The 26,088-nt window shown below is 50.2% G+C and overlaps 1 protein-coding gene across 16 annotated transcripts in view; it reads left to right on the top strand.

Moving 5' to 3' along the window:
• The window catches only part of PITPNM2 (phosphatidylinositol transfer protein membrane associated 2), a 141,415-nt gene extending 115,373 nt beyond the window's left edge, over nt 1–26,042 (top strand). For 6 of the 16 annotated variants that reach the window (XM_055794499.1, XM_055794494.1, XM_055794503.1 and 3 more), the window contains 13 exons: nt 1,158–1,333; nt 1,731–1,901; nt 4,614–4,763; nt 9,769–9,933; nt 11,754–11,957; nt 13,737–13,885; nt 16,807–16,923; nt 17,667–17,783; nt 18,169–18,317; nt 19,186–19,335; nt 19,424–19,607; nt 21,193–21,321; nt 21,602–26,042. In XM_055794499.1, coding sequence (XP_055650474.1) covers nt 1,158–1,333; nt 1,731–1,901; nt 4,614–4,763; nt 9,769–9,933; nt 11,754–11,957; nt 13,737–13,885; nt 16,807–16,923; nt 17,667–17,783; nt 18,169–18,317; nt 19,186–19,335; nt 19,424–19,607; nt 21,193–21,321; nt 21,602–21,946 — 2,206 coding nt within the window. In that variant the 3' untranslated portion in view covers nt 21,947–26,042. Of the gene's footprint in view, nt 1–1,157; nt 1,334–1,730; nt 1,902–2,994; nt 3,199–4,613; nt 4,764–6,098; nt 6,241–9,768; nt 9,934–11,753; nt 11,958–13,736; nt 13,886–16,806; nt 16,924–17,666; nt 17,784–18,168; nt 18,318–19,185; nt 19,336–19,423; nt 19,645–19,762; nt 21,114–21,192; nt 21,322–21,601 lie in introns of those variants that run through there. The other 10 variants (XM_055794498.1, XM_055794502.1, XM_055794500.1 and 7 more) reach the window with 10 other exon arrangements.
• The last annotated feature ends 46 nt before the right edge of the window (nt 26,043–26,088 follow it).

The following is a 26,088-nucleotide window of genomic DNA, read 5'->3' as shown; positions in this document are numbered from 1 at the left end:
GGGAGAGCAAAAGAAATTGCAGCTTATTGCTTTTGGATGGTAGCAGAAGAATCTCAGAAACCCTTTTGAGAACCAGGTCAAATGTTACACATCTGTCATTTTGCTGTCTAACCCCAGAGCCAGACTGCAAAGAAACACCTCTTTCTAACATGGGGGTGGATTCCTGGGATTTTCATCTGAGGCTTCCTGCTGTTTCTTCCTCAGTGCCTAAGGGATTTTTGCATTTAAATCTCTCTGTTAAACCTGTGTGTTGTCCATCCTGCACTGCACGCAGGTTGAATTTTGCAAACAGATTTGGCACCTGAAAGGGGATAGGAAGGGAAGCTAGGCACATTCTATATCATTATTCTTTTTAAGTACAGTTATCTGGAGTTGCTGGGCTGAGGTTGAGAGGTGGTTTGGTAATAGCTCAACAGATGTAGCTTCATGGGCAGAGGAGAACTGGGAGAGTCCTGGGTGCATGATAAATACAATTTACCACACAGCCACTTGAGTTAATTACCATGAATTCTCATTCCCATGGAAGCTGTGGTGCAAACTTGGTGCACAAAGATCAGAAACCCTCTTGCAGATTTTGATCTTTCTTTTTCTCTTTCCCCTCCCATTTTCTTTTTCTTTTTCCTTTTCAATCCTATAACATTTGTTCACCTACTTCCACGAGGAAGAAATGGGTAAGCACAGCTTTCTGTAACATTTGAGAATAAGGTGATGGAAGGAACTCAGATGATGACATCCATAAAGCGTAGCAGTAACGAGTGTCATGGAGTGAATCACTGTAAACCTGCTTGTTTCCCTGCTACTTCAGCAGTTTTGGCTTGCTGGTTATTTTATCTTGCAAGTGACTCTTCTACCAGCAGCAATCAAGAATTTGACTCCTCAAATTAATAACATTTTGAGGAGATAGGAGCATGTAAATGAACTGGCTTGAGGCTTGGATTTGTACAGTCTAAATTCTGCCAGTGTGACGGGGTAATTTTTTGGGGGGAATGTTTTACTGGCTGGTAAAACTACAGCACTGAGGCATGGTGGGTTGATTGGCATAGTTCCTTCACTAAAGAGATAGAAATTATATTCAGTGTCACTCACTAATCCACCCTTCAATTATAAAAACGCAGCATGAATAAAATTTTGACTTTTTTTTTCTGTTCTTGTCCCAGTTTACATTCTAGTGTTTTGAGAAATGACCCAGGATCCAGGCGATCTAGTAGCTCTACTATGTTGGATGGAGGAAATATTGGGAAGTTTGAATTTGAGATCACTGACTTCTTCCTCTTTGGTTCTCCCTTGGGTCTGGTTCTTGCACTGCGAAAAACAGTCATTCCAGCTCTTGACAGTAAGTCCTGACGTAAGCTGCTGAGCTCACTTAGTGGATGGTGTAAAGACCTCCTGCTACAAATGGAGTAATTTGATGAGACAAACTGGTAAAACCCAAACATTTATATATAACACTTATTGCACCATAAGGAAGCAGATCACTGTGTGTTCTAGCCAATACTGATCATACAATTTATTTGCAATGCACTTCCAAACATTAAAAATACTGGGCAATTCTTGAGTCTATAAATATTGTAATAAATTGTTTCAATCGACTGAACTGGAAGATGAGGGAGATGATAAATCCTTAGCACTTTTTTTTTTTAACACAATAGTTGTCCTTTTTAGAGACAAATATTTACAGTATTCTAATAAATAACTTTTCGATACTTGAGGGGTTTTTCTCATCTTTTTAGTCTTTCAGCTCAGACCAGCTTGTCAGCAGGTCTATAACCTGTTCCACCCTGCAGACCCATCTGCTTCGCGCCTTGAGCCTCTTTTGGAGAGGAAGTTCTACCTTTTGCCCCCCTTTAATATTCCCCGTTACCAGAGGTTCCCGCTGGGGGATGGCAATTCTGCTGTTCTAGGTAAGTCACTTCAGATCCGTATTAGCTGTCTAAAGGGTTGTATCCACACTTGGCATGTCATTCCTGATTGCTTTGATAATTTCAAGAAAGACGATTGACCCTGTGATGTTAGCCTTATTCCCCGTTTACCAGAAAAGTAGTTCTCTTCCACCAAAATCAGTGCCTTTTTTTTGTCCTTATGCCCATTGTTTGTCACACAAAGGCCGTCAGCTGCTGAGAGTTGTGATGTGGTGACCTCTCTGTGAAGGTCTGAGGGACTGAGTGAAACACGAATAACTGGGCAGAGTTTAGGGCTTCAGTCCCCGGAAGGGTCAGTGCGGGCTGGAAGGAGCAGAGTCAGCAGGGAGATAATGAGATGATTTACTTGGTTGCAACCTCTGCTTTTTCATGGGACAGGCTGCTGCAGATCGGTGGGCTGGTGACAGTGCCTTGCCCTGGCCACCTTGCCAATGAGACGATTTGCCTTCCTAGGATAACTCTGCCATCAGTGGCCTCTTCCCTTGCTCTGCCCTGGTTGCAGCAGTAACAAAATGGAAAATGGCTGTGTGCATGCCCGCTTGTCTTACTGGGTTGCATTTGAAGCAGCTGTGTCCTGACCATGCCCTGCCTCAGCTCCCATTACATCAGTGCTCTTGCAGTTGATCTAGTAAAATAATCTATATATTTCCTACCATCTTCACCTCACTTCTGTGCCTAGACTCTCATGGTCTGTTGCCATTTCAGTGCAGGCTCTCATTGCAAGGAGTTCTGGGGGAAGCTCACCACTGTGCAGAACTAAATTTGACCTTTCTGCTTCACCTAAAGCTTTGGTTCCCTGTGGGGTCAGGCCTTTGGGGCAGGAAGAACAATTGCACCACAGTATTTCCCTTGCTAAAGATTTAAGATTTAAGTGGTCTGCAGCCACTTAAAGTCAACGTTGCAGCTAAGAGTCACTACTACAGACCTAGACTTACAGCACACAAGAAATCATGCTGGCAAACCAGAGTTTGGAATATCAAAGCCACCAGCTAGAAAGATTGGGATTTGGTGGTTAATTATTTTTTTTCCCCAAGCTCTGGTAGCTTGCCATTTGTTTAATATTTAAATCATGCAGGACTACATGAAGAGGAATATGTATCTAGAGCTGAACGACTCTGGTGACACCCTGCATCATTTTTAAATTGAAAATCCAAAGCAGTGATCTTCTGTGAATCAGTGTCTTTAAAGATTGTATTGCAATTGCTGAATCTAGAGGTCTGATGTGTTAAATGGGCATAAACTAAGACCCACGTTTAATAAAGCGAATAAAATACTTTCAGCAGGCCCTGCTCATTTGTCAAATTTAGCAAAGATCTTGCAGCAACACTTTTCAAGAATGGATCCACCCACAATTACATTTTTACCCAGTCCAGTTACAACAGCTGAGAGAATCTATAGCAACTTGAAAAGTAATTTGCTTTTTGGGTGTATTCTAAGTATCAGCTGCAAGTGGCTTCTTAAAAAAAAAACCAAAAAAATCCTAAACATCTTACCTTCTTCCTCTTAAATACATTTCCAAGCCCCTGTTCTCACTGAAGCCCGAGGTGGAAGCCCCGTTGACACTGAGCAACCTGATTAGGGATCAGCAGAATCAAAAGAACAGCAGGGATCTTATTAGTTGGCTGTGCCTCCCAAGCCTTTGAGTGGGCTGTGTTCACCGAGACACTTGCTATGTCGTGGAGAGGACTTAACCAGCAATTAACTCGACCATGAGAAGGGTAGAGTGATTTTGAAACCCTCTCCAGGCTTGAGCTTTGTTGTTTTAATTGATGCTGCTCTGCCTTGATGAATAAAAGTGACAAAAAAAAGCAGCTTTAAATTCTCTTCTCACGTAAGACGAAGCCTCTTCATCGCTTTATGATGAAGGAGCCAGCTATTCCTTTCCGTTAGTCAAAATTTCAGGGTTGTGATTTACACGTTACCCAGAAGGAATTTTCTAACCATGATTTGCAAAGCTGCTACTGAAGTTAGTGTTCACTGTAGGGTGCTCCAGAAAAGTTAATTGCTGCTATAATTAAGCTATACGATTTGGTGAGCACGTAAAATTCAGGTGCTCAATTATAATAAGCTATGTACAAAACCTTCTGTAACACTGTTTGTGCACATTTCCTCATGCAGATAGGTAGCTTTTTTTAAAGTCCATGATTCAGAAAGCCTCTTTTCTGGGGAGGGGAGAAAAAAAACTCCTTTTTTTTTTTTTCTCCTTCATTTTTTCCATCTGTACCAAATGTTGGATCTCTGTTTCATTACAACCAACTTGCAGAGTAAAATCAAATTAACATCCCTGCTTACTCCTGTGCTTTGCACTGTGTAAGCTGTGAGTCTGATGCAAGTAAATCTCCCCTTACAGCATAATTTTTTTTCCCCTCATAGTAGAAAAGTTTCATCTGCTGGGTATTTATGGATTTGGGGCTCATTGGAGAAGCTGGTTAAGAGGACTCCCTTTGCTTTTGTTATTGAAACACCATCGTGCTTTCCTCTGCTACCAGTTAATCTCTGATGTGGGTCTATTTGGAAAGTCACCCATGTTTTGTTTCTTTTACTCTATTTGAAGGTTGTCTTTTCATTGGAGACTCATAGTTGAAGTGCTCGGTTGTAACTGTTTGTACGTTAACACTTTCGTGGCCGCACGTCTGTTGTTCTTTGTCCTGTTTTGTTTTGTTTGTTGTTTTTTTTTTTCCCATCTGCTTCTAGTTGAGACAATCCAGAACAATCCCATCCTCCTCATGGAAAGTAGCCCTCTGGGTGCTCTCCAGCACCAGGACAGCTTCATGGAAACAAGTATCCCCGTTCCCGTACTGAATTGGCAAGATGTTTCCAATAAAAGTGCTGGTTTTGCTGAGTGTGTGTAATCTACACTTTTGTATTGTCTGTGGTGTTGGGTACTTGGGGTGCTTTTTTGGAGATCACGCTGTTGCCTCCTGGAGTCGAAATCTTCGTGCTGTGTCTCAGGCTGTGCCACATGAAATATCCACTTGGGATCATGCTTGGGTCTGGGAGACCCACCATGCAAAGAACGAGTTGGGATTGCAAACTGTCCCATTCTGGTGTCGATGCTGGAAGGGGAGACTGCTGCCACGGGCTGACTCTTTTCCATCCGTGGTGGCTGTGCTGCTGGGAAGAGGCTTTGGCACAGAAAGCCTGAGTCCCTGGGTGGCCCTGCTTGTGCAGGACCCCGTGGGAGAGGGCTGCCTGCCTCATTGGGTGGCTCCCCAGCACCCAGCCGTGCTGCACCCTGGCCACAACGTCTGGGTCAGACCAGATTTTGTCCATTTGAGGATCTTGTGTTTGGACACTTCTTGTGGCTCTGCTGAATACAGCGACTGAGGCTTTCAGACCCCAAGGTGGCTACACATTTTGGCTTTTTAAAATTTATTTCTTGACTTCTGCCTTAAAAGCAAAGTTTGATGCTTTGTTTTTTTGGGTGTTTTTTTGCTTTAGTTTCCATCCTAAATGCTGCATGGCCTCATTTATTCCAGTTGTGGCTGGTGCTGTGTCTGTGATTTTAATGAGACTTGACTTTGCATTAGTTTTTTTCTTGGCTGTGTGTCTTGCCCATTCTCACCCCTTTTTCAGTGTTTTGCACTGAGAGTTTGGCTCTGCTGCCTTGTCTGTAACAAGCTGACCCTTGCTGTTCATGAGCAGTCCGGTCCGTTACGTGGTCACCCAGGATGGCAACGTTGCTGACTGTTCCAGATAGTCTCTCTTTTGAAGCTGTAGGTGATTTTAGGTATGCAGTTGCCATGTTGCCTGTGCTGTTCTGTAGCAAAGCAGAGGGAAAGGATCTGGTACTATTAATTAATCCCTTTGGAGGTCACTGATGAAATGCTGTTTAGCTGTCATCTGATAGTTCCTGCTGTCAGGACAGAGCCTTTAGAAGGTTCTCTGCTTTTTACCTTGTGTGTCAAGAGCACAGTGTGGCCAAGCAGTGCTTGGCTTGACTGTGGCAAGTGCTGAAAATCCCACTGGACTGCAGGAAATTTCCAGAATCGTAAAAAAAGTATCGACAATAGAAATTGATGCTGCTTTTGATCTCAGGATAGCAACTGCAGAGTGCCTAGCACTTACCAGTGCCTCCAGTGCAAGCAGGGTCTGGCCTGTGCTGAGCAGCTGGCTGGCTGCTTTTTTTATTTATTTTATTTTTGTAATTGAACTTTACGTATTTTTGATTGCTTTCAGCATTTCCCACTTCGGTGCCACAGCTCAGCCTGAAAATAGCACATACTGAAATCTGCCATTCAGATACCCCAAGGACTTAACGCAGTGTCAACAGTACATTAGGAGGATGGCCCCGTGCCGTTCACTTAGTGGGAAACAATTGGTAAGAACATTGACAAACGAGTCCATAAATGAAAAGGCACAGCACTGAAATAAGTATTAGAGATCCAGAGGTAGGTTTCGGGGAGGGGGGGGGAGGAAAAAAAGTTATTTTGCTTCTTACGTCACCTCTTCTGGAAGTGCAGTTAAATCTCAGTTCATTGCACTGTCCTGACACATGCTTGCTACAGCCTGAGCAGCGGCGGGTCCTTTGCTGGGAGAGGGGGTGCTCAGGGCACCGCTGGAGCCAGGTCTCCTCTTCCTAAAGTCTCCTTGTCCTGATAAAGCCAGCCCTCTGACGTGGTACAAGTATGCCTCAGCCAGTGCAGTGAACCAGGGGCACCTCTGTCCTTAGCTGGGGACATCAAGGAAGGGCTGATCTTGATGGAGGTCTTGCTTCTGCCGAGCCTGTTCCAGCCATCCAGTTTTACCCTGGGCTTGAAGTGCTTGTCTTAAAAACTTCCCCACGATTGCTGGGTCCTGAGCTGTGGCTAGGGATGCCATCCCTGCAACACAGAAGGCTTTAGATCGCTCCCTTTTGGAGCAGGAGCGGTTGCAGGTGCTGGGATCAGTCTGTGCCAGCGTGGCAGCATCTGTGACATCCCACCCTGGTCACTGCACTCCCCAGGAAAACCCTCTTGGTTTCAGAATTGCAAGAGCGGTGCTGCACAGGGGATTTGCTGCAAAGAAAACACAGACTTTAGGAGATAGGTTGCTAGAGGGGGTTTTTCTGCAAGTCAGGTCTCGGGGTTTTACCTGGAAGTCGCTGTCACTGCAGCTTTGGGGTGGAGAAAGCATGGCTAAAAGGGGCAGTAATACATAAAACAGGTTTTCTGTCCACATGCTTCCTGCCCTCCCTTTTCCTGGCCCTCATTTGTCTTAGAAACTGTCCTTTTTCAGGGACACGGGGTGTGTAGCTTGGGAAAAGGGAGAAACACGAGAGCCACCCAAGTGGGAGCACTGCTGTCAGGTGGCACTCCATCCCCTGCAGAGCAAACCCCTGCCCCCAACATGGGTGCTATTAAACTGAGCAGTTCAGTAACGCTGGAACAGTTCAGGCTTTCGTAGGAGTGAAAATTACTCCTCTGGTGGCACTAGCTAGGGTGGTATTAGAAGGGCTGCTGAGGTTGGGTATTTTTTCTTCAAACTCATTGTATTAAAAGAATCCCCTGTCAGGCGCAGGAAAGCGAGACTGGCTAAAAAAAGCAAGCCTGAAATACCACTGTTTCTTCCTTTATTTGCTTTCCACTTTCTCAAAAGAGATAAAATTCAGACAGCGCTAAGTGAGGACATACTAACAGAGCCGGAGCCACGATCAACCCAGGCAGCACCGCATTTGGTCCAGGCTTTTCTCCGGTGTAGCATCACTGTGACACTCTTCTGTGTGTCTTCCAGCTGCTTCCCAATTCAAGCCACAGATGGTTTATGTTTAAGGGAGAGGAAGAAGTTTAAACGTCACTGGGAAGTGTTAGTTAAACCTGAACCTGGCGGTTTTTCCTAGCACGGATGGAGCCACACGGCTCCTTGCCTCTGGCCAGGTTGAGGGAAGGCGGTGGTGGTCTCCTGTGTTATGGGGGGCACTCCCCTGGTGGGGCACAAGTCCATAAGCATCTCCCATCCTGACAGGTGAGGGCAAGGAGAGGCAGAGGTAACCAGAGGAGGGATGAGAGGGTTGTCCCAGGTCACGCAGCAATGGGAATGAGAACCTTTACCCTTGAGACCTTTGTGGAGTTGACTGCAGTTCCTGGCTCGGCTCCTCTTCTCCAAGTGCAGCCTGCACTTGAATTGCCTCCTCTTGCTTGTGCTGGCGGTTTCTGCAGTGAAAAATTACTGTCCTGGTGGGGCTGGCTGGGTTGTGGATGCTGGTAGCAGCCTTGACAGCCAGTAGCTCAAGGTGAGGCGAGAAGAAGAGGAAAGTGCTGAGAAAGTGATGCTGGTAATGGCCTTTCAGGGACAGCGTGGGCAGCTCATCATCAGGTCAGACTCCTGCTAAGGCTCAGATCCTGCAGCCCGCAAAGCTTTTACCCAGAGCAGCTTGTGGCCTGATTTTCCCTGCGGAGAACAGAACTCTTTCCCCACACTTGGCCACACGTCTTTGGCTTTGTACGTTCCCTCTGCCTCTGCTGCAGCAGGATTTGTGTGGGCACAGACACTGCTGCTGCGACCTGAGAGATGGGAGGAAGCAAATCAGTAGCCCAAGCAAAAAAAGATTGATATTAAAATAAACCAGTTGCCAAAACAACGCTCTGTGTCAGCCGCGTACTGGGCTTAAATCCAAGGATATCTAAACCAGCTGAAATAGGTGGAGGATGGTGGTGTGTGTGGGAGTAATGTACTTGCATTCCCCATGGCATCTACTGCCTGACTGGGCACAAACCTGCGCCCTGTCTGGTACCTGGGAATAAAGTTCAGGTGCTGCCCCTCAGGTGCAGCAGGGATGGGCAACAGTAAACCGATAGTAAGTACCTTTGCTTTTGCACGTTACTGTCATACGGGTGCTGCCTGCTATGAAGTACTTGGTCCTGGCATTGCAAACCCTCTGCAGTGCAGGATCTTGGGATGTCGCAGAGGCAATTAATGTGGCCACGTGGCATCTGCAGAAAGGTGGATGCTCTTAGCACTGCTCTAGGGAGAAAACTGAAATGCAGAGATTTTATCGTGACTTTCAGCATCTCTCAGTTTGCCAGTCCTGAACATTTTAGGTCCATTTCCCTCCCATACATGCATAAGGTCCATGTGAGCATGACTTTAAATCCTCCTCTTCTGTATTTATGTACTAAAGGGTTAGGCCACACTTGGTAAACCTCAGGCTGGGATCTAAAAATCCAGACTTGCGCATTGTACAAAAGCAGCTCTGTTTTCACAAAGACTGAGCACCCCCTGATCCGCCAACACCAATTGGAGATGCAAGTGCTCAGCACCAGGCTCCTTTCTTTTGATAGCCCTTACTTTAGTTTAACGAGTGTTGGCTCTATCCATTAGCAATAAAATACGAGTTCAAATTTAGTCCCTACCAGGCATGAAAGTGTTTTCTTGATTTTTTTGTGTGTGTGCATTAATGCTTCTATCTTGGAGATGTTCATTTAAGACTAAACGTTTCAAGAAAACAAATATCCCCGTTCTGAGGTTGTTTTTTGTTGTTCTCCTTGGTAATTTTGTCTGGATGCGAATATATAAAGTTGCCTATATTCACATCTCTGTGTGTGACACATGCTTCTGTTATCGCTGCTTGAGTAAATCTGCCTGGGTTTTTCTTTGGGGTTTTGGATTTGTTCTTTGAGCTACTTATTTTGCTTCTCTCAATCTAAGACTGCTGCTCCAGCCACACGTCTCTCTGCCTGCCGTGGTGTTTGCTTTCTTTTCAAATCAGAATTCTGATGAAATGGTGGTTTGTTTTTTTTTCATTCCAATCGGTTCTGAAAGGTTTTTGCACTTACCAGCCTTGTTTGCCTCTTCCCTCCCCTCGAGTTCATCTTGCCCAGCCTCTTGTCTGTTGGTCTAATATTTTGATTTCCCTGTTTCAACTTTGTAGCAGATGTTGTTCAGTCTCATGGTGCCGTCTTCATGGAAAACGCGTCCCTGTCCACCCCCATTTCAGCCCCTCAGTTCAGGGGCTTCCGGAGAGCCAGTGAGATCAGCATTGCCAGCCAGGTCTCAGGAATGGCAGACAGTTACACTGCTTCCAACATAGCCAACAGTAAGTGTTTCACCCCCGCCGAGACTGCTGCTCGCCGCCGCATCGCTCCTGCAGCACCACGCACGGGCCAGAGCCACGCAGCTTCTGTCTGTCTGTCTGTCTGTCTGGGGCTGTGCTTCCCATTCATTAGAAAAAGCTGGAATTAATCCTGCCTTCACCCGGTTTTGCCATAGTCAGCGCCACGTCTTTTCATATCCCCTGGAGGAATATATTTGATTCTAATACAGGGCCCCCCGCTGTGTTACGCATGTTGGACCACGCTGGTGATAAATTGTGCCCAAAAAATATAATAATTGATAACTCTGAGCACCGTTTGGGTGCTGTGCGTGGCAAGAGTTAATCTGAAGGGCTGTTTCTGTGCTGCCGTTGATAAGTTGTGCAGAACTGGTAGGGATCAGCTGCCAGATTGATAATGCAGGATGTGGCATGTGGCTTGATGCAGATCGCTTAGATGTGGTCCACAGAAATGGGGATGAGTAAGCCCCTCTGTAATGCTGGAAGGGAAGAACAGGCTTGGGTTATTTATTATTTGTATTAGAAATTCAGCTCTTTTGTAGCCCACAGGGCAGCTCAGAGAGTCAGCCAGTTATGGTCCATATCCCAGAGCTGAATGAGGAATAAAAGGGGGTTTCTTGTTGTTTTTCCCAAGACCTGTATAACTTCCCAGCTAATACAGCGGAGAACAACAGCCTTTGTTAATAGTTCAGCCCCTTCCTCATTTCAGCTGAGATGTGAGTTTTACCAGTCTTTGTCCTCAGGGACCTCTGATAACCCAGACCAACAAAGGCTGAAAACCAAACAAATTAAAAATACTGCCGCCAACCCCCAAAATACCCAAAACCAACCTTCAGCCCAAACTCTTGTCCCAGAAGGTGGCAGAAATTTAGAGGTGCTGCATTCCTGGCACGTTAGATGACAGAGCTGTGCAGCTCACTTCAAAATTGGGTGCTGAGGTTAATGATGCTCCCCAAGGCAAGCGTTAGCTGTGGTGCTGCGGACGTTGGCCAGGGGCTGCCCGACCTTCTTACCCTCTTTGAGACAGCACTCAGCAGCCAGGAACAAACCACCTGCGCTCCGACAAACAAGGTTTTCTTTCCCGAAGCACATCCGAGAGCTGATGCCACGCTCCCTATGTGCCTTCTTATGTTTCTCCAAGTACTGATCTGCTTGGGAAGAATGGTCCTGGGGGAGAAGGTGTTTCGTGCTAGTTGCACACCCACGGAGAGCTGCCGGGCTGGGCCAGCCAGGATGGGAAGTGGGAGCTGGGGGTTGTTTGCCAGGAGGGGTTTATACCCAGGTGATGCCCAAAGACCTGCATGGCGCGACGGAGGGATCCTGCCCCTGCAAGCTGATGGCAGGATCGGGCCCACACAACGCTTGCCTCTCCTTGCTTGCCCCATGCTCTCGCGATTGTTTAGCTTCTGGTTCGTGTCATGTATTCCTCCCCGTGCTTCACAGCCGTCAAAACCCCTTTCTGGGATCAGCGAGGAAGAGCCTGGGCTTGGGGCTGTGCATCCCTCCTCCGCTTCCCACGTGCCGACGTGTCCTCTGAGCCCTGCGCTGGCTTCGCAGCTCCTGTGCCCAGCCCTATCAGTGTGGTGAAGCCGTGGCATCGAGGGTTGGATGTGCTCCGGGCTTATCCCATGCGGAGAGCCGGAGAAGGTCCGGAGGGTGCCACAGACCCACAGCTCCATCCTGGGAGTCCTCCGTGGGGTGCCGCTCCCCTTGTGCTCTGCGTTTCTGGAGGACGAAATCCATCTTACCTGCCATAATAAGAAGTGTGATTGCTGCTTTTTTATTAATTTTATTTTTCCTTTTAGAAACCAAACACCACCTTTATCATTGTAGAGGGTTTAGCCTTCTGTCCCAGCTTGCCCTCCCTCACAAATCCCCTACCCAAACCTCGTCCAAGAGCTGTAGGCAGCATAAACATGAAATCCCTTCGAAGGGAAGGAAGCTGAAAGGGCCGCGGAGTCAGGCTGCAGGCTGTGCCCTTCGGATACCCCACCTGGACATCAAGACAGGTATTCTGGAGAGATCCGCTCTGGTCAAGCTCCTCTCTCATTCAATAGTCACAGAACTTCACAACAAAACTATGCGCTTTCACTGAGGCACTTGCAATTTCTTGTGGCATTTTAACAAGTATTTCTGTCCCTTTGCTCTGAAGATCGGTAGTAACGCAGCTAACACCTTGGCGAGAGCAGGAGTTCTTCTGGGCAGAGCTGTGGGGCTGGTGCTTCTGCCTCCACCTCTGTCTTTTGAGCATGGAAGAGTAAATCCTGTCTGCTTCCTAGAGAATCTGAAATTAACCCAAGCTGGGGATTTGCATGAGAAATGAAAGGTTGGGACACGACCCGAAGCTGCCAGTTTGAAGGACAGGGAGTCAGAGATGGCTGCGAGGAGGTGCCTCTGTGCTCTGGAAAAGCCATGTTGATCCATCAACACCCTCCTTTTTCACGTGGCTTTCAGAAAAGCAAGGACCATAGGGATAAGGATGACCTGGGCACCTTCCCGTGGTCATGGGGATGTGCTGGTCCCGTAACCCTCCGCATGTTGCTGTGGTGGGAGCTTGCTGCAGGTCTCTGGAAGGAGCTGGTGGGTCCGTTTTTTCCCCAGTTCATCATCTGTGTTCCTCACCAGCTAGATTTCCCTTAACAAGAGGGATTTGTTGGATCATACCTTACACCTGGTAGCTTTCCTGGAAGCCCATAAAAAGGGAATTATTGTCACAAAGGAAAAACAAGCTTGAGAAGGCCCCTGTGAAAGCTCCAGCTTGCAACCTGCATGCAAACACAGCTCCTCCTGTTGCTCTCTTGATCTGATTCATCTTCTCTTTCCATGGCTGCTTTTCCAGGCTGGAGCATCTCGGGGTTGAGGACTCCTCACTGCTGGGAAAGCAGCTCACACCTTTGGGGTCCGAGCCGTGTTCATTGCTAGGGATGTGGAAAGGATGAGTGCGTGGGCAGCGCTCAGGGTGGCGCTGAAGTGTGCTGGTACCCCCTGGGTGAGCGGTGGCTGTCGGACACTCGTGTGAAAATTGTTGACTCCCCGAGGGAGAAACCCTTCTGCATTGTCTGTAACCTTACCCACCCCAAACCCCAGTGTGTTCTTCAGTCCCCCGTGCTATGAAATCCCAGAACTCCCAGATTCTCGCCTTGCTGGCTACCAGAGGCTGTGCTCCCGGGGAGGCTGGGCTGGACATCTCAGTTGCCTGCAGTGTGGTAGCCTGGGAGGGCAAAAAGGACTTGCTGGGGACTGCCGATACCAGCAGCGTGTGCCATGTACCCTGCCTCGTGGTGCCTTTTCTCATCTCACGTGGGCTTCCAGTATTCAGATCCTCTTTAGTGTGGCCAACATCTGGATGCTATTCCTTGGTGAAAGCTAGAGGAGGTGGAAGCGGGGCCGGAGGTGGGCGTGTACTGTGGTGGGCAGAGCGCACGCATCCTTCCTCCCACGGTTCCAGGGAGACGCGTTTCTGCTTATGTGTTGGCACGTGGATTCCCATGCTCACTGCACATGAGCCTCGGACCCCTTCCCCAAGGTCTGGGCTAACGGCCGGTAAATACCTGCCCTCTAGTGCCTTCCTATTTATTAATTAAAGGAGAGCTCAAGTGCGGGTGCCCTTGTGTCCTCCTCCGGTTTGAGCAGACGCTGAGCCCTGGGTCGGTTGTTTCCTCTTAGCAGCGTGACCAGCCAGGGAGTGACCTCCCGGTGTACCTGGAGCCAGGAGCCAGAGCCTGGACAGACCGTTTGTTGCACACGCGTGTGAACCCCCTTTGTCTGAACCCGTCTTTTGCTTCTAGTTGCTGCCAAATGGTGGGGAACCAAAAGGATCGACTACGCTCTCTACTGTCCTGACGCTCTGACGGCTTTCCCAACGGTTGCTTTGCCGCACCTCTTCCATGCCAGCTACTGGGAGTCCACAGACGTCGTCTCCTTCCTGCTGAGACAGGTACGGTCACCCTCCCTGCCCTGGTCTCCCTTGGGCTGAAAAATATTTCAGGCTCTTTGGTCTTTTTCCACTGCACCTTCCATAACGCTCATCAATGCATCGAGATTAAAAAATACCCTTTGCCTCTGTCGATCTGTTTTCTTCCCCTTCTGTTTGTTCCTCACCTGCGGTGTTAGGGGAGCAGCACACCGGTGAAATTCAGGAACGTGCTGTCATACCTGGCTCCTTTGGGTCCAGGCTTTGTCCTCGGAGCACGTTGCAGATGGGTTCGCAGGGAGCCCAAGGCCGTTCCCTATCAGATCGCAGGGGCAGAAGTCAGGTCCACTTGTTTCTTCAAGTGAGCTGTTCTCTGTGTGAGTTCTCCAGCCTGAAACTAAAGGAAACTTCTTGATGTACAAACAAAAGTAGCCCCAAAATACAATAAAACTGAAGGAGGAGTTTTGTATGAATTTGACAGGAGTGGATAGGCAGAGTTTGGTTCTCTGTTTTGGCTTTCTAATTTATGGTGGTCTCCTCTAGGAACTCAGACCATGGGGATCTAGTCCTCATTCCTCCAGTACAAAGCAGTGCTGGGGCTAGGTAAATAGGGATTGCTGGTGTCTGGAGTCTGACACCTCAGATTCTATCAACCTACATGCGGCCTGAGATTTAAATCTACTGTTTAAAATGTGTTTTTCCTAAAAGAAGTATTTTTCCTTCTGTTGTTTGGGGATGAAGGGGAGTTATTTGCCTTACAAAGTATGAGCCCCCCAAGGAATGGTACTTAGAGCAGGATGGAATCAAAGAACAAAACTAAAAGCAACTCTGTGGATTGTGTTGCCCATCCCTGCACTTGGGTTTGCTTCGTGCCAGCTCAGCTGTTGAGCCGTCCCCGCTCCCTTCCAGCCTCCTCAGCTGCAGCTCTCGATAATTTACAATTCTGCTGGCAAACTTTCTTTCAGCGTTATCTTCCAAATAGTGTGGCAATCATGAACAACAGAGATGTCAGCGCTGGTGGCAGCTGAGCAGTAGCAGGAATCCGGTGACACCCTTGGTTGTTGGGCTGTACCCAGCCCAGCGAGCCACCTCCGTGCTTGCACGCACCTTGCTGCACCAGCTGCTGTCACAGCCCAGCCCCACATGGAACCACGGGCCAGGCAGCGAGCTGTAATCGTGCAGGAGTGGGAGCAGGCACGATGGTCTCATGCACAGAACGCGCCAGTTGCTCAGGATTCAGCCCACGCTGGGTCTGCAGCGCGCTGTGGTGCTGCTTGCCCTGCGGCTCCAAGCCTGTGGTAGCCTGGGTAGCCTAGCACCCCCCTTCCCCGTGCCTCTCCCTGCTCACCCTTGAGACCATGGTTTCTCTTGTCCTCCGTCTTCTTGCTGTCCTTCCAGAGCACCGTGCCACTTCTTCCCCTAATAAGGACTTGTTTCTAATCGCCTTTGAAAGTCATCTCTGGACAAAATGTAAGAGTAAGCTGTTGAATAGTTTTAGCCTCCAAAGATTAAATCTTGTTAAAACAAGCCCAAATAGGACCTGAAATAGATTCCTGATTGAAACAATTTTCAGTAAAACTTGTTGTTTTGTTTATCTTGGATTTCCATGAGCTCCCTGCCAGCAAGCTCATCCTCCCTGGGGTCCTTTTTCCATTTCCCTGGGAGAAAACCACCTCCAGCTCCGCAGAGTGAGCTGGCCCGTGTCAGACCACTACAGCCTAGGTCAGCTGGGGAGCCGTGACCACACAAAATATGCGCAAGACCTTGTAAAAGAGTCCACTTCTAAGAGGCTTCTGAGTTTTTTGCCGGGACGTGGTCACTAAGGACTCCTGCCCATTTCCGAGGTTTGTGTGCAGCATCACCTCCCAGGCTTAGAGCAGTCCTGGAGATGTCCCCTGGCTTTGGGGCGTTACTCTTCCTTTTCCCTTCTAGAGCTTAAGAGTGGTAGGATCTAACCCTCCTCTTTCCAGGTTCCTGCTTCTCCATCCTTGCCCATGTCAGGGAGACAGGCAGGAATTGCCCCCAAAGGCATCCCCTTGCCCCCTCCCTGATCCTCGCGCCGGTGTGGTGACATCCCACCGGCACAAAGTCCTGGAGCTCTGTCAGCCTCAGCGGGGAGGTCAGGAGGGACAGGCACCCTGGGCGCTGCCTCGCACGTGGCCAAGCTGGACCCACGTGTGCCTCTGCCGAGGTCACATCAGTGAGAGGAGCTAAAGCCATGAGACAAGAGTAGGCTGAAATGTTTAAATAGAAACAAGAGCTGAGCAGAAGGAACGGCGTGTCGGCACAACGCCGGTCCCACCAGCTGGGGCTGGATCTGGTACGGGAACGGCAGAAGACTCGTGGTCAGATGGGGAGACTGGTCCCTCGCAGACCCTGGGAAGGGAGTAAGGAATGTCTGGAGGAAGGGCAGATATCACGTGCAGAGCTCGTCTTGGTGTCTTAGAGTCAGTTTTGTACCTCCTGACAATACGTAACCTGTGTCCCAGCCAGGATGAAGTCAGCAATGAGCGCAGGCTTTGCTGGTTCAAAGGAGACCACTTGTCCTTGCAGGGATTTTTTTTTTATTTTTTTTTTGTCTGGGCATTGGCGTGTCGAAATGGTGGTCAGGTGCAGTACCTCGGGGTGCGGGGCTTGGTTTGCAAGAGGAGCAAAGGAGGAGTTTGACGACTGTAGAACATGGTCCCTCCTTGTGGGGCAGCTCTGCTTGCTGGGCACATCCAGAGCCTGGTTTGCCAGCAACAGGGACAAACCCATTTGTGTTCTTCAGCTGCTAAGGGGAAGATTGCCTGTAAAACCTGCAAGCCGCCACACAAACGTGGGATCCACCATGGGGCCACCTCGGTCCCAACCCCTGCCTGGGGAGATGCAGAGCAGCGTGGGCAGGAGGAGGGGGGTCACTTCACAAGCAGCTGATGGTCCTGATGGGATCTGTCCTCCCACAGGTGATGAGGCACGAGAACTCAAGTGTTTTGGAGCTGGATGGGAAGGAGGTGTCTGTCTTCACCCCCTCCAAGCCCCGTGAGAAGTGGCTTCGCAAGAGGACACATGTGAAGCTGCGGGTGAGGGGGTTTGTGGGGCTGCCTGGGGGGCAGGAGGGGAGTGCAGAGGGGCTTCCATCTGGCTGCGAGGGCAGCGCTGAAGCAGCCAGCGTGGGCATGGCTGTGGCTGTACACAGCAGAGCCAGAGCATCCCGTTAGCTGGGGTAAGTTAGCGATCACACCCTGCCCATGTGGCTGTGACAGTGCCCCAAACGAGCTGGACCAGCACGATCTCCTCTTGGCCTTGAGTCCACGTAAAATACAGAAAGCGTTAGCTGTGGGTCAGAGAAAGAGCTGGAACATCTTTCAAAGGCCACTAATGCAAGTTCTCTGCTCAGTAAATGCCCTTTGCTCCCAGTAAATGTCTCAAATTCCCAAAAGAGGGCAATTTTCTGCTACAGCTGAAACAGTGTCAGCAAATTTCTCTGGCAGCTCTTTGTATTGCCTCATAAATCCAAAGCGTAAGAGTTAATAGCATCAGGATTGCACATCCAAACTGCCATCAAAATTGGCTCTTCAGCCACCTCCGCTCGGACCCACCCCATCGGTGAGGCACGGAGCCTCACCTCTGCCATGGGGCATGCTCTTCCCAAAGCTGAGAGCTGCTCCTGGTGGAGTCAGGGCCCTGAGAAACCCGTGTTCCAGTTTGTCCCATTATATTTGGCATTTCCCTGTAAGGCTGTCCAGCATGGCAAACTTTTTCTTCCCCCTCCTCCTCTGTTTTTTCTCCTCCCCCCCCTTCCTTTTCCTTTTGACTTGTGCAGAACGTCACAGCCAACCACCGGATAAATGATACCATCGCTAACGAAGATGGGCCCCAGACCTTAACTGGGAGGTTCATGTACGGGCCATTGGATATGGTCACGCTCACAGGAGAGAAGGTACGCTGCCTGCTGTGGGGCAGCACACCCTGTGGGGAAAGGTGGGGGGCACAGGGGCGGAGGCGGTGCTGAGCGGTGCCACCTTGGTCCCTGACAGGGTTTGCTACCCTGGCGTCTTGGCCAGGTTCCCCTGCCCAGGCTTGTGTGGTGCCTCCTGCCAGCAACAGCGCTGCCCACGGAGGCCTTCACCACCGAGCCGGGTCCCTTCCCAGCATCCTGACGCCTGGAAGCTTCCCAGCTCCGATCCGTGAAGCGCCGAGGGTGGAGGCAGGACCCAAACCTGGTGCCATCCGAAGAGGCTTGAGTGGAAGACCCCCGCGCTTTGCCTGTTCTACGCATCTGTGTCTTTAATGCTGTTGCTGACCCAGCCTTGCTGTCTTCCCAGGTGGACATCCACATCATGACCCAGCCGCCGTCGGGAGAGTGGGTTTACTTTGACACAGAGATCAGCAACAGCAGCGGCAGGATTTCCTACGTCATCCCGGAGAACCGGCGCCTGGGCATTGGCGTGTACCCTGTCAAAATGGTGGTCAGGTGCGGTACCTCGGGGTGCGGGGCTTGGTTTGCAAGAGCAACGAAAGAGGAGTTTGACGACTGTAGATCATGGTCCCTCCTTGTGGGGCAGCTCTGCTTGCTGGGCACATCCAGAGCCTGGTTTGCCAGCAACAGGGACAAACCCATTTGTGTTCTTCAGCTGCTAAGGGGAAGATCTATGTTTTATTCTGGCTCCTGCATCACCAACAGGGTGGCAGTTGAGCTCCCGCTGCAGGAGCAAGCCTCTGCACCACAGATGTATGGCCTCACCATCATCTGCAAAACTGCACAACTGGGTGTATTTTAAAGACTGTAAACTTGTCCTTGAAGGACAAAACTTTTTACTTGTGATAAGTCACAGCGCAGGGGCTCCAGCTCAGCTCCAGCTGCTGGTGGTGAGCTCTGGAAGGGGGAGGAGGCGAGCATCTTCTCAGTGGTGAACCCAGCAATGCGTTTTTGCAGGGCTTTTTTGAGTCAATGACACCCTAGTGTCATTGACTCAAACACAGAGTGCTGTTTCCATCCCCACCTTAACAGAGAGGCCCTCATGCAATGACTATAATGGGATAAAGACATTCTTCTAACAGTTGTTTCTAAAAGCTCCTGTTAACACCGCTGAATTAACTGATATATTAATACGACAGAATCACACTGGAAGTGTTATAAAGCAAGCAGAATTCCAAGAAGACAGTAGTGATGATGTGTCACATCATACACGACAGTGCCCGTCACCACTGTAACTGAGGGGGCATCACTGCTGGAGCCCTCGGGCCAGATTTGGGTGCTGCTTTGGGCTTGTGGTGCACAGCAGGACTCGGTGATGCCTCCTGAATATCTCGATGCCTATAAGTACCTGCATCCCTTTCAGGGGTGACCACACGTACGCAGACAGCTACATCACAGTCCTGCCGAAGGGGACGGAGTTCGTGGTGTTCAGCATCGACGGCTCCTTTGCAGCCAGCGTATCGATCATGGGCAGCGACCCCAAAGTCCGCGCCGGAGCGGTCGACGTCGTAAGGTCAGCGGCCGGGGCTGGGGCCATCAGGTTGATTGACGCTGGTGTTGCTCTAGGTCCGCCATCCGTTGACGTGTGGCTTTCCTTCCAGGCACTGGCAAGACCTCGGCTACCTCATTATCTATGTCACGGGCCGCCCCGACATGCAGAAGCAGAGGGTGGTGGCGTGGTTAGCACAGCACAACTTCCCCCATGGGATCGTCTCCTTCTGCGATGGGCTCGTTCACGACCCGCTGCGGCACAAGGCCAACTTCCTGAAATCCCTCATCACCGACGTAAGCCTGGCCCTGCTGAAATACAACCGTAGCACAGGTTTAAGTTGCTCCTTCTCCAGTTGCCCCTGTCAGCACCAGTCTCTTGGCAGGATGTGACCTGCAGTGGAAGATTAATCTCTTTATTTTCTTTTCATCCTTTTATTGCTCTACAAAAGTGTCTGCGCTGTTAAATTGTCATTTCTGCTCTGCACTGTTTCATCACCGGTCCTTCCAACACCAAGTGCCTCAGGAAGCAGATGCAGCAGTGCCTCTCCGCCCCACGTGTGCACTTTTTTCACCTCCGTGGTGGCTTTCTGGTTGCCTGTGGCATCACCGGCAGGTCCAAGCAAGCCTGGAGCTGCTGTAGACATGGCCTTGCACCACACAGCCTTGATGGGAGGCTCCACAGAGCATCTTCCCAAGTGTTTGACCCTTAATGCCGCTCAGCCCAGAGCCTCAGAGGAGCTCCAAATAAACCAAGGTTTTCTCTGTCAGCTGCCAATGTCCCAAGCGCTTGTGCCCTGCCTTGAGTAGCAGGACAAAGCCGTCATGAACTCTCCTGGGCTCTGGTTTTGGCCGGAGCAGCTGGCCTTTACTTGCGGCCGGCTCCCCCTTGTCCTCCAGAAGGACAAGTCTGTCACGAGGGTCAGAGATTTTCTTGTAAGAAAGATGGGGACAGACGACTTTGGTAGGGCCTGTAGTGATAGGACAAGGGGTAATAGTTTTAAAACAGAAGAGCATAGATTTAGATTAGATACAGGCAAGAAGTTCTTCACTGCGAGGGTGGTGGGACACTGGCCCAGGCTGCCCAGCGCAGCTGTGGGTGCCCCATCCCCGGCAGTGCCCAAGGCCAGGCTGGACAGGGCTGAGAGCAACCTGGGCTGGTGCGGGGTGTCGCTGCCCGTGGCAGGGGGGTGCAACTAGATGGTCTTTAAGGTCCCTTCCAACCCAAACCATTCTGTGATTCTGTGATTTCCTTTCCATTTCCCTGGCCTGCCTGTGGCTCCAGGGCCAAAGCCGGCTGGTCTGTGGTGGCACCGCTGCCCATGCCTTCCCTGCCGCCCTTGCTGCACCCTGCTAAGGGAGGGGTGGGCCAGGAGCTGCTCTCTGCCTGCGCTGGAGGCAGACGCATCCCTGCAAAGCAGCACATGTGGCTGCCTGTCCCCTCTCCCTCTGCCCAGCAGAGTTCAGCGGCAGGGTTGTGTGTGGCAGCATGGCTGGCAGAGTGATCACTGCACCGGGGGCCTGCAAACTGCTCCTCTCCCCCAGCGACACGGAGACAGTGGAGTGTGCGGCGTCCCTGCCCGCCCCGCCCGCACCCCCCCCCCCCCCGCAGACCTCAAGGAAAGGCTGTGGTTCAGCAAGCAGAGATCTGCTTTTGTATTGCTGTTACTCCTCTTGGTCTGGCCTGTAAACATCCCTGGGTTTGTTAATTAGCGCTGTGCACAGCGGTGTGTTATCCAGCTGGGAACTTACATAAGTTATTGACATGAGATTCCCACATAATGCTCTTTAAAAAAAAAAAAAAAAACCACAAAGCCGTGCCTGTTGAAGCAGCACGGGACGCCCATATGTTCTGATGGCACATTGCTTTGTCTCCCTGCAGCTCCACATGAGGATCCATGCGGCATATGGATCTACCAAGGACATTTCTGTGTACAGCTCCATCAGCCTCCCGCCCACACACATCTACATCGTTGGCCGACCCACCAAGAAGCTGCAGAACCAGTGTCAGGTAGGACCCAGCTTGTCTGAGCCTGGGAGGCGCTGCCGGGGGCTTCCCATGGGAGGGCGGTGGGAATTTGGTCATCTTGAGGCTGGTGACTGAGCTGGTGTTTGCCAAGAGGGCAGGAATGGTGCTGTGTAGCAGGACCACATCTGGCTGAGCGAGCCTGTGTCTGTCTTGGGCATCACCCCGGAGAACCTGGCATGGCAAACACGTTCAGCTGACGGTGGCTATCAGGGAAATGTGTCCCATCCTCCTAACTCCTGCCCTGCTCCCTCTTGTCTTGCAGTTCATCACGGAGGGGTACGCAGCCCACCTGGCCCAGCTGGAGTACAACCACCGCTCGCGCCCGGCCAAGAACACCACGCGCATGGCGCTGCGGAAGGGCAGCTTCGGGCTGCCCAGCCAGACCGAGTTCCTGCGCAAGAGGAATCACCTGCTGCGGACCATCTCCTCCCAGCCTTCGGCTACCAGCGGCGGCGCCGGCCACCGCCCCGAGCGCACCCAAAGCCAGTCCGACAGCGACAAGGAGAGGGACAGGGAACGAAACCAAAGAAGCATGAGCATCGCCACAGGGTGCTGGGGTCGGAGCGCCGCATCCCGGCTAGAGTCTGGCCTCTTGGGGCAGAAGTAGCCGGGCCAGAGCCAGCGACTGTCAGCTGCAGCCACTGGAGGAGAAGACAAAAGGAAAGAGGGACAAGGCCAGCGTGACGGGCTGGAAGGGCAAATATGGTGCTACTCTAATAACATCATGGTATTCTGGGAAGAGATGGGATGCTTCCCACGCAGAACGTGCAGGCCTTGCAGCGGGAGCGTCAGGTTTGTGCAGCAGGAGCCCAAGGAACAGCTGGAAATCAGGGCGGGGGGGGGGGGCGGGGGGGAAGTCTCCAGGTGAAGGTCGCGCTCTCTCCTGCCTCCTTCTCTTATCCAGGTTTAGTGACTGTAAATACGTGCCTCCTCGCCTTGTTAGCCATCGCTCCGATCCACGTGACCGAGTGCTGTCCTCAGAGCTGCAGGAACAGGGGATGAGGCTGGGGGAACTTGTTCTTGGTTGTCCCAGGAGTCAGACTGAGGTGCTGTGCCGCTGCCGGCACGGGGCGGGTGTGGGGCTCGGTGAGCATGCACAGGCAGCCCCAGGCGAGGGATTCACTGTGGGCTGTGCCAGGCAGAGCAACCGGGAGCTTTACCTGTACAAAGAGCTTCAAGTTCAGCCTCTTGCTGGAGGAGTACGTGCAGTGGCCAAGCGTAAAGATGTATCGATGCTGTTGGGAGAGGCAGAACGTCAGCAGATTCACGCCTGAGAAAGTGGGGTCGTTACTGTTATTACTGTTATTTTTTAAAGAGACCTTTTAGAAGCCCATGGAATTTAATGCATTGTCTGATTAAAAGAGGAATACAAGCTATTTGTTTCAGCTGTTACAAACCTCAGACACTTAATTTGCTGTTCAAGTCTCCAAATATCCTCGCTATATATTCTTTCCAAAAGTAACCACCGTATATTTGGAAGCAGCTGAAGGCACTCAGCAGCTATATCGCATTGCAGTTCTCATCCAAATGCAGGGTCTGACTCTCTCAATACCCACCTCTGAGACGTTTTCTTCTTCCCAGGTTCTCTCCAAGTTCAGTAGCAGCTTTCATGGGAACTAGACTCGCTTCTTTTACCTGTAGTTACTGAACTGTAAAACCTCATTGTTTTTTGCACTGATGATTTTTAGAATGGAAACCTGTTACCATCTCATGTAGCTACACCTAACTGTTTGTAGTGCATGACAATGAAATATTGCTAAGCCAGGGTGTGTGTGTATATATATATACATATATGCATATACATATGCACACACACGTATATATATGTATATGTATATATTTAAAAAAAAAAAATTCTGCGCAGAAGTTTTTCCAGCAGTAAGGAGACTGTAAGGAAGTGTGCCAACAATGTCAGGCAACCTTAAGAAAAGGCCATATCTTAATTTTCCTGGTGTGTTTCTCAGTGGATGTGCCTGGGCGGATGGTTTGTGCACTGCTGGAGCCAGCCAGGGCTGGGTGCGTGGCAGAGGGGGGCTGCGGGCACACAGGGCTGGCCCCCCAGGGACACGGGGACACGCGTGGTGCACGGGACAGGAACGGGAGCACCTCGCTCTGCAGCAGCGGAGGGGAGCAGTGCCTAGAGCGAGGGCTGGCCAGAAAGCCCCTTAGTGCTGGCCCTGCCGGGGCAGGTTCCCCCCTGGCACACACCTCCCCGAGCAGAGGGGGGTCCCCCCGGCGCAGCTGGAGTGCCCGTTTCCAGACTCCCGTTGGCCTCTTCACGTGGAGATTTTATAGTCCTACCGAGCTCCCCCAGTGCGTGTAACCCTGCTTCCCCCCCTACCCCTTCCTGTCTTTGTATCACTTTCTACTTACGAGGATCTTATTTATAACAAAAGAATTTTTTAGACTGGCTGCTTCATTTTATTACCTTTCAATACGAAGTGCAGGACGGCCGCACTGAGATACACAGCACTGTGAACGCTGCTCTGCTCACGGGCTCTGGGCCACGGTAGGCAAATCCAACTCCTCAGACACCCAAGGGAACTCTCCCGTGTTCCTGGCGCTGGAGGGTGGACGCGGAGGCAGAGGAGGGACAGTGCTGCCAGCAGCCCAGCCGGTGGCACACTCAAACCCCGCTGCCCACCCGCCGCCCAGTGCAGCCCCCACGTTGTGCAGCCCGACTGCAAAACGTTCCACTGCTTCTCTTTGATAATTCTTCAATTACAGAATGTATCCGATGACTTTTGTTACCAAAAACTGACTTCCCTTTCTGCCGACTCACCTGAGCTCTCTGAATGTACATCCAGAGCTTACTGGGTTTAAAAACAATGTGAATTGTCCCAGCTTTTTTGCTAGTCGAATGTCGTATCAAACAGATGCCATCCGAGTAGGAAGCCAAGCCACAATCCATCCTGTGAAGTCACCAAACCACATCACAAAATAATTTCTACAAATTTGGATATGGCCTTTGCAAAATTCAACTTCCCTCCAAGTCCACCACCGAGGCATGATCTGTACATTTTCCGATGCTGATGAGATGTTCACATTTTCTTATGTGTAGATAGTGTAAAACAGAGGCGAATGTAAATGTTCAACATAAGAAGTGGATATAAGAATTGAAAGTTATTTATTTATGTAGAGGAGAAAAAAATGTCTGGAGGGACTGGAACCTTCAGGGTTTATTAATATTTTAAAATGTAGCTTTTCATTTCAGGCATTATGTACAAAGCAATTATTTTATGGACCAAGTTTGATGTAACTGTCAATGAATGCAGAAGTGCAATATTCTACTCACCTCTCCATCACTTCATGTTTTAAACAGCTACTAACCGGTTAGACTGACAATCATAGCGCCTCCGTCCTCATCCTTTGTTGAGCTTCTTGACACTTGCCCGAGCTCTTTCCCTGGCCCCCCCATCTGTTGCCATTCTACGGATCCAACGCGGAGAAGCAATTGTAGTGCAGGACCGTTATTGCTGCAATAATACTAGAGGAGGTGGGTGTAGGTACCAGGAAATATGCCAGTAAGTTTTTCTCCACCGATTCAGTCCATCGTAGTCTCCATCAACCTGTCCTCAGCCGCCCCCATCTGGCACTCATCTCTCCGAAGCAAAGATCAACGTGCTACTCACTCAAAGAACAATAGCAATAGTTTTAACTCTGTGTTTATAATCTGTTTGTTCCGAGCTGTTCTGGAGAGCAATGCATGTGACCCAATGCCTTTCCACCTCTATGGAAGAGGATCCGTTTGGATGCAGTGAGGGAAAGATGAATGTATATTCCATCCTTACTAAAGGGGCACTGTCAGGTTAAAGACCTCATTTACCTTTGTTACTAATAACACGTTTGCTTTGAAACGCAGGAATAGGAAGTTTCTTGTCCTCCTCCCTGTTGCCGTTATCGGGGCAGCCATCGGCGTGGCCGCACTGCTTCTGCTGCAGCCCACGTCCCGCTCTCGCACACTAGCACAGTGCAGCCCGCGCTGCGCAGGCTGCCTCAGTAGTTAATTTTTTTTTTTAAAAAACTGTTTCCATGGGAATCAAACTCTGCTGTGGAGCTCAGATTTTTTATAAAAAGCAGCTTTTTCTATTACTGCGCTACCAGACCAGACTTTCTACCTGACGCTGTCCCTTTAAAGTCTTTTAAAAAATAAAAAGAGGAGCCCGTGCATTCCCTCCGAGTTGTTTTCCTGGGTTTGCTAGATCACTCAGTCAGATGAGGCGAAATTCTAATACCAAAAAACGTTTACAGTGTCCGATACGCGAGCCGAGAGCAGTCACTAGCCACAGGGTGACTGGCCAGCTCCTGCGCCGCCCAGCAGCCACCACGCTTGCTGCAGCAGCCCCTTCTTCAGGTATCGCCACTGTTTGCTGCATTTCCTATTAGTTCTAGAAGCCTTACAGCCCCCTCCCCCTCCTCAGCACCCTCTGCCTGTTGATACCCTCAACTGTCGATTTTATATTCCAACAATATTTTATTTATAAAAAATTGCTTTAGGGGTAAGAGAGGTGTGTGGGGAACCAGCGGAGGCCGGGACGCCCCTGTGTGTACAGTACCGTGCCGATGACTTGCTTGTGTGTGACAAACCTTCTGTACAACTTCCTTCTCCTCCTTGCTGTTAGTGCATCGTTCCAATGCCTGGGTGTGCTTTGTGTACAGTATCATTGTGAGTTACACAGATTAAAGAAATGGGAAGGCTCTTCTCTGGCTGTTTTTGGTCTTTTTGGGGGGGAGGGGAGACTCTAGAAA

Source organism: Falco peregrinus, chromosome 2 (genome assembly GCF_023634155.1).
Source record: "Falco peregrinus isolate bFalPer1 chromosome 2, bFalPer1.pri, whole genome shotgun sequence".
NCBI classification, from domain to species: Eukaryota; Metazoa; Chordata; class Aves; order Falconiformes; family Falconidae; genus Falco; species Falco peregrinus.
This window is presented reverse-complemented; position numbering and strand designations above follow the sequence as displayed.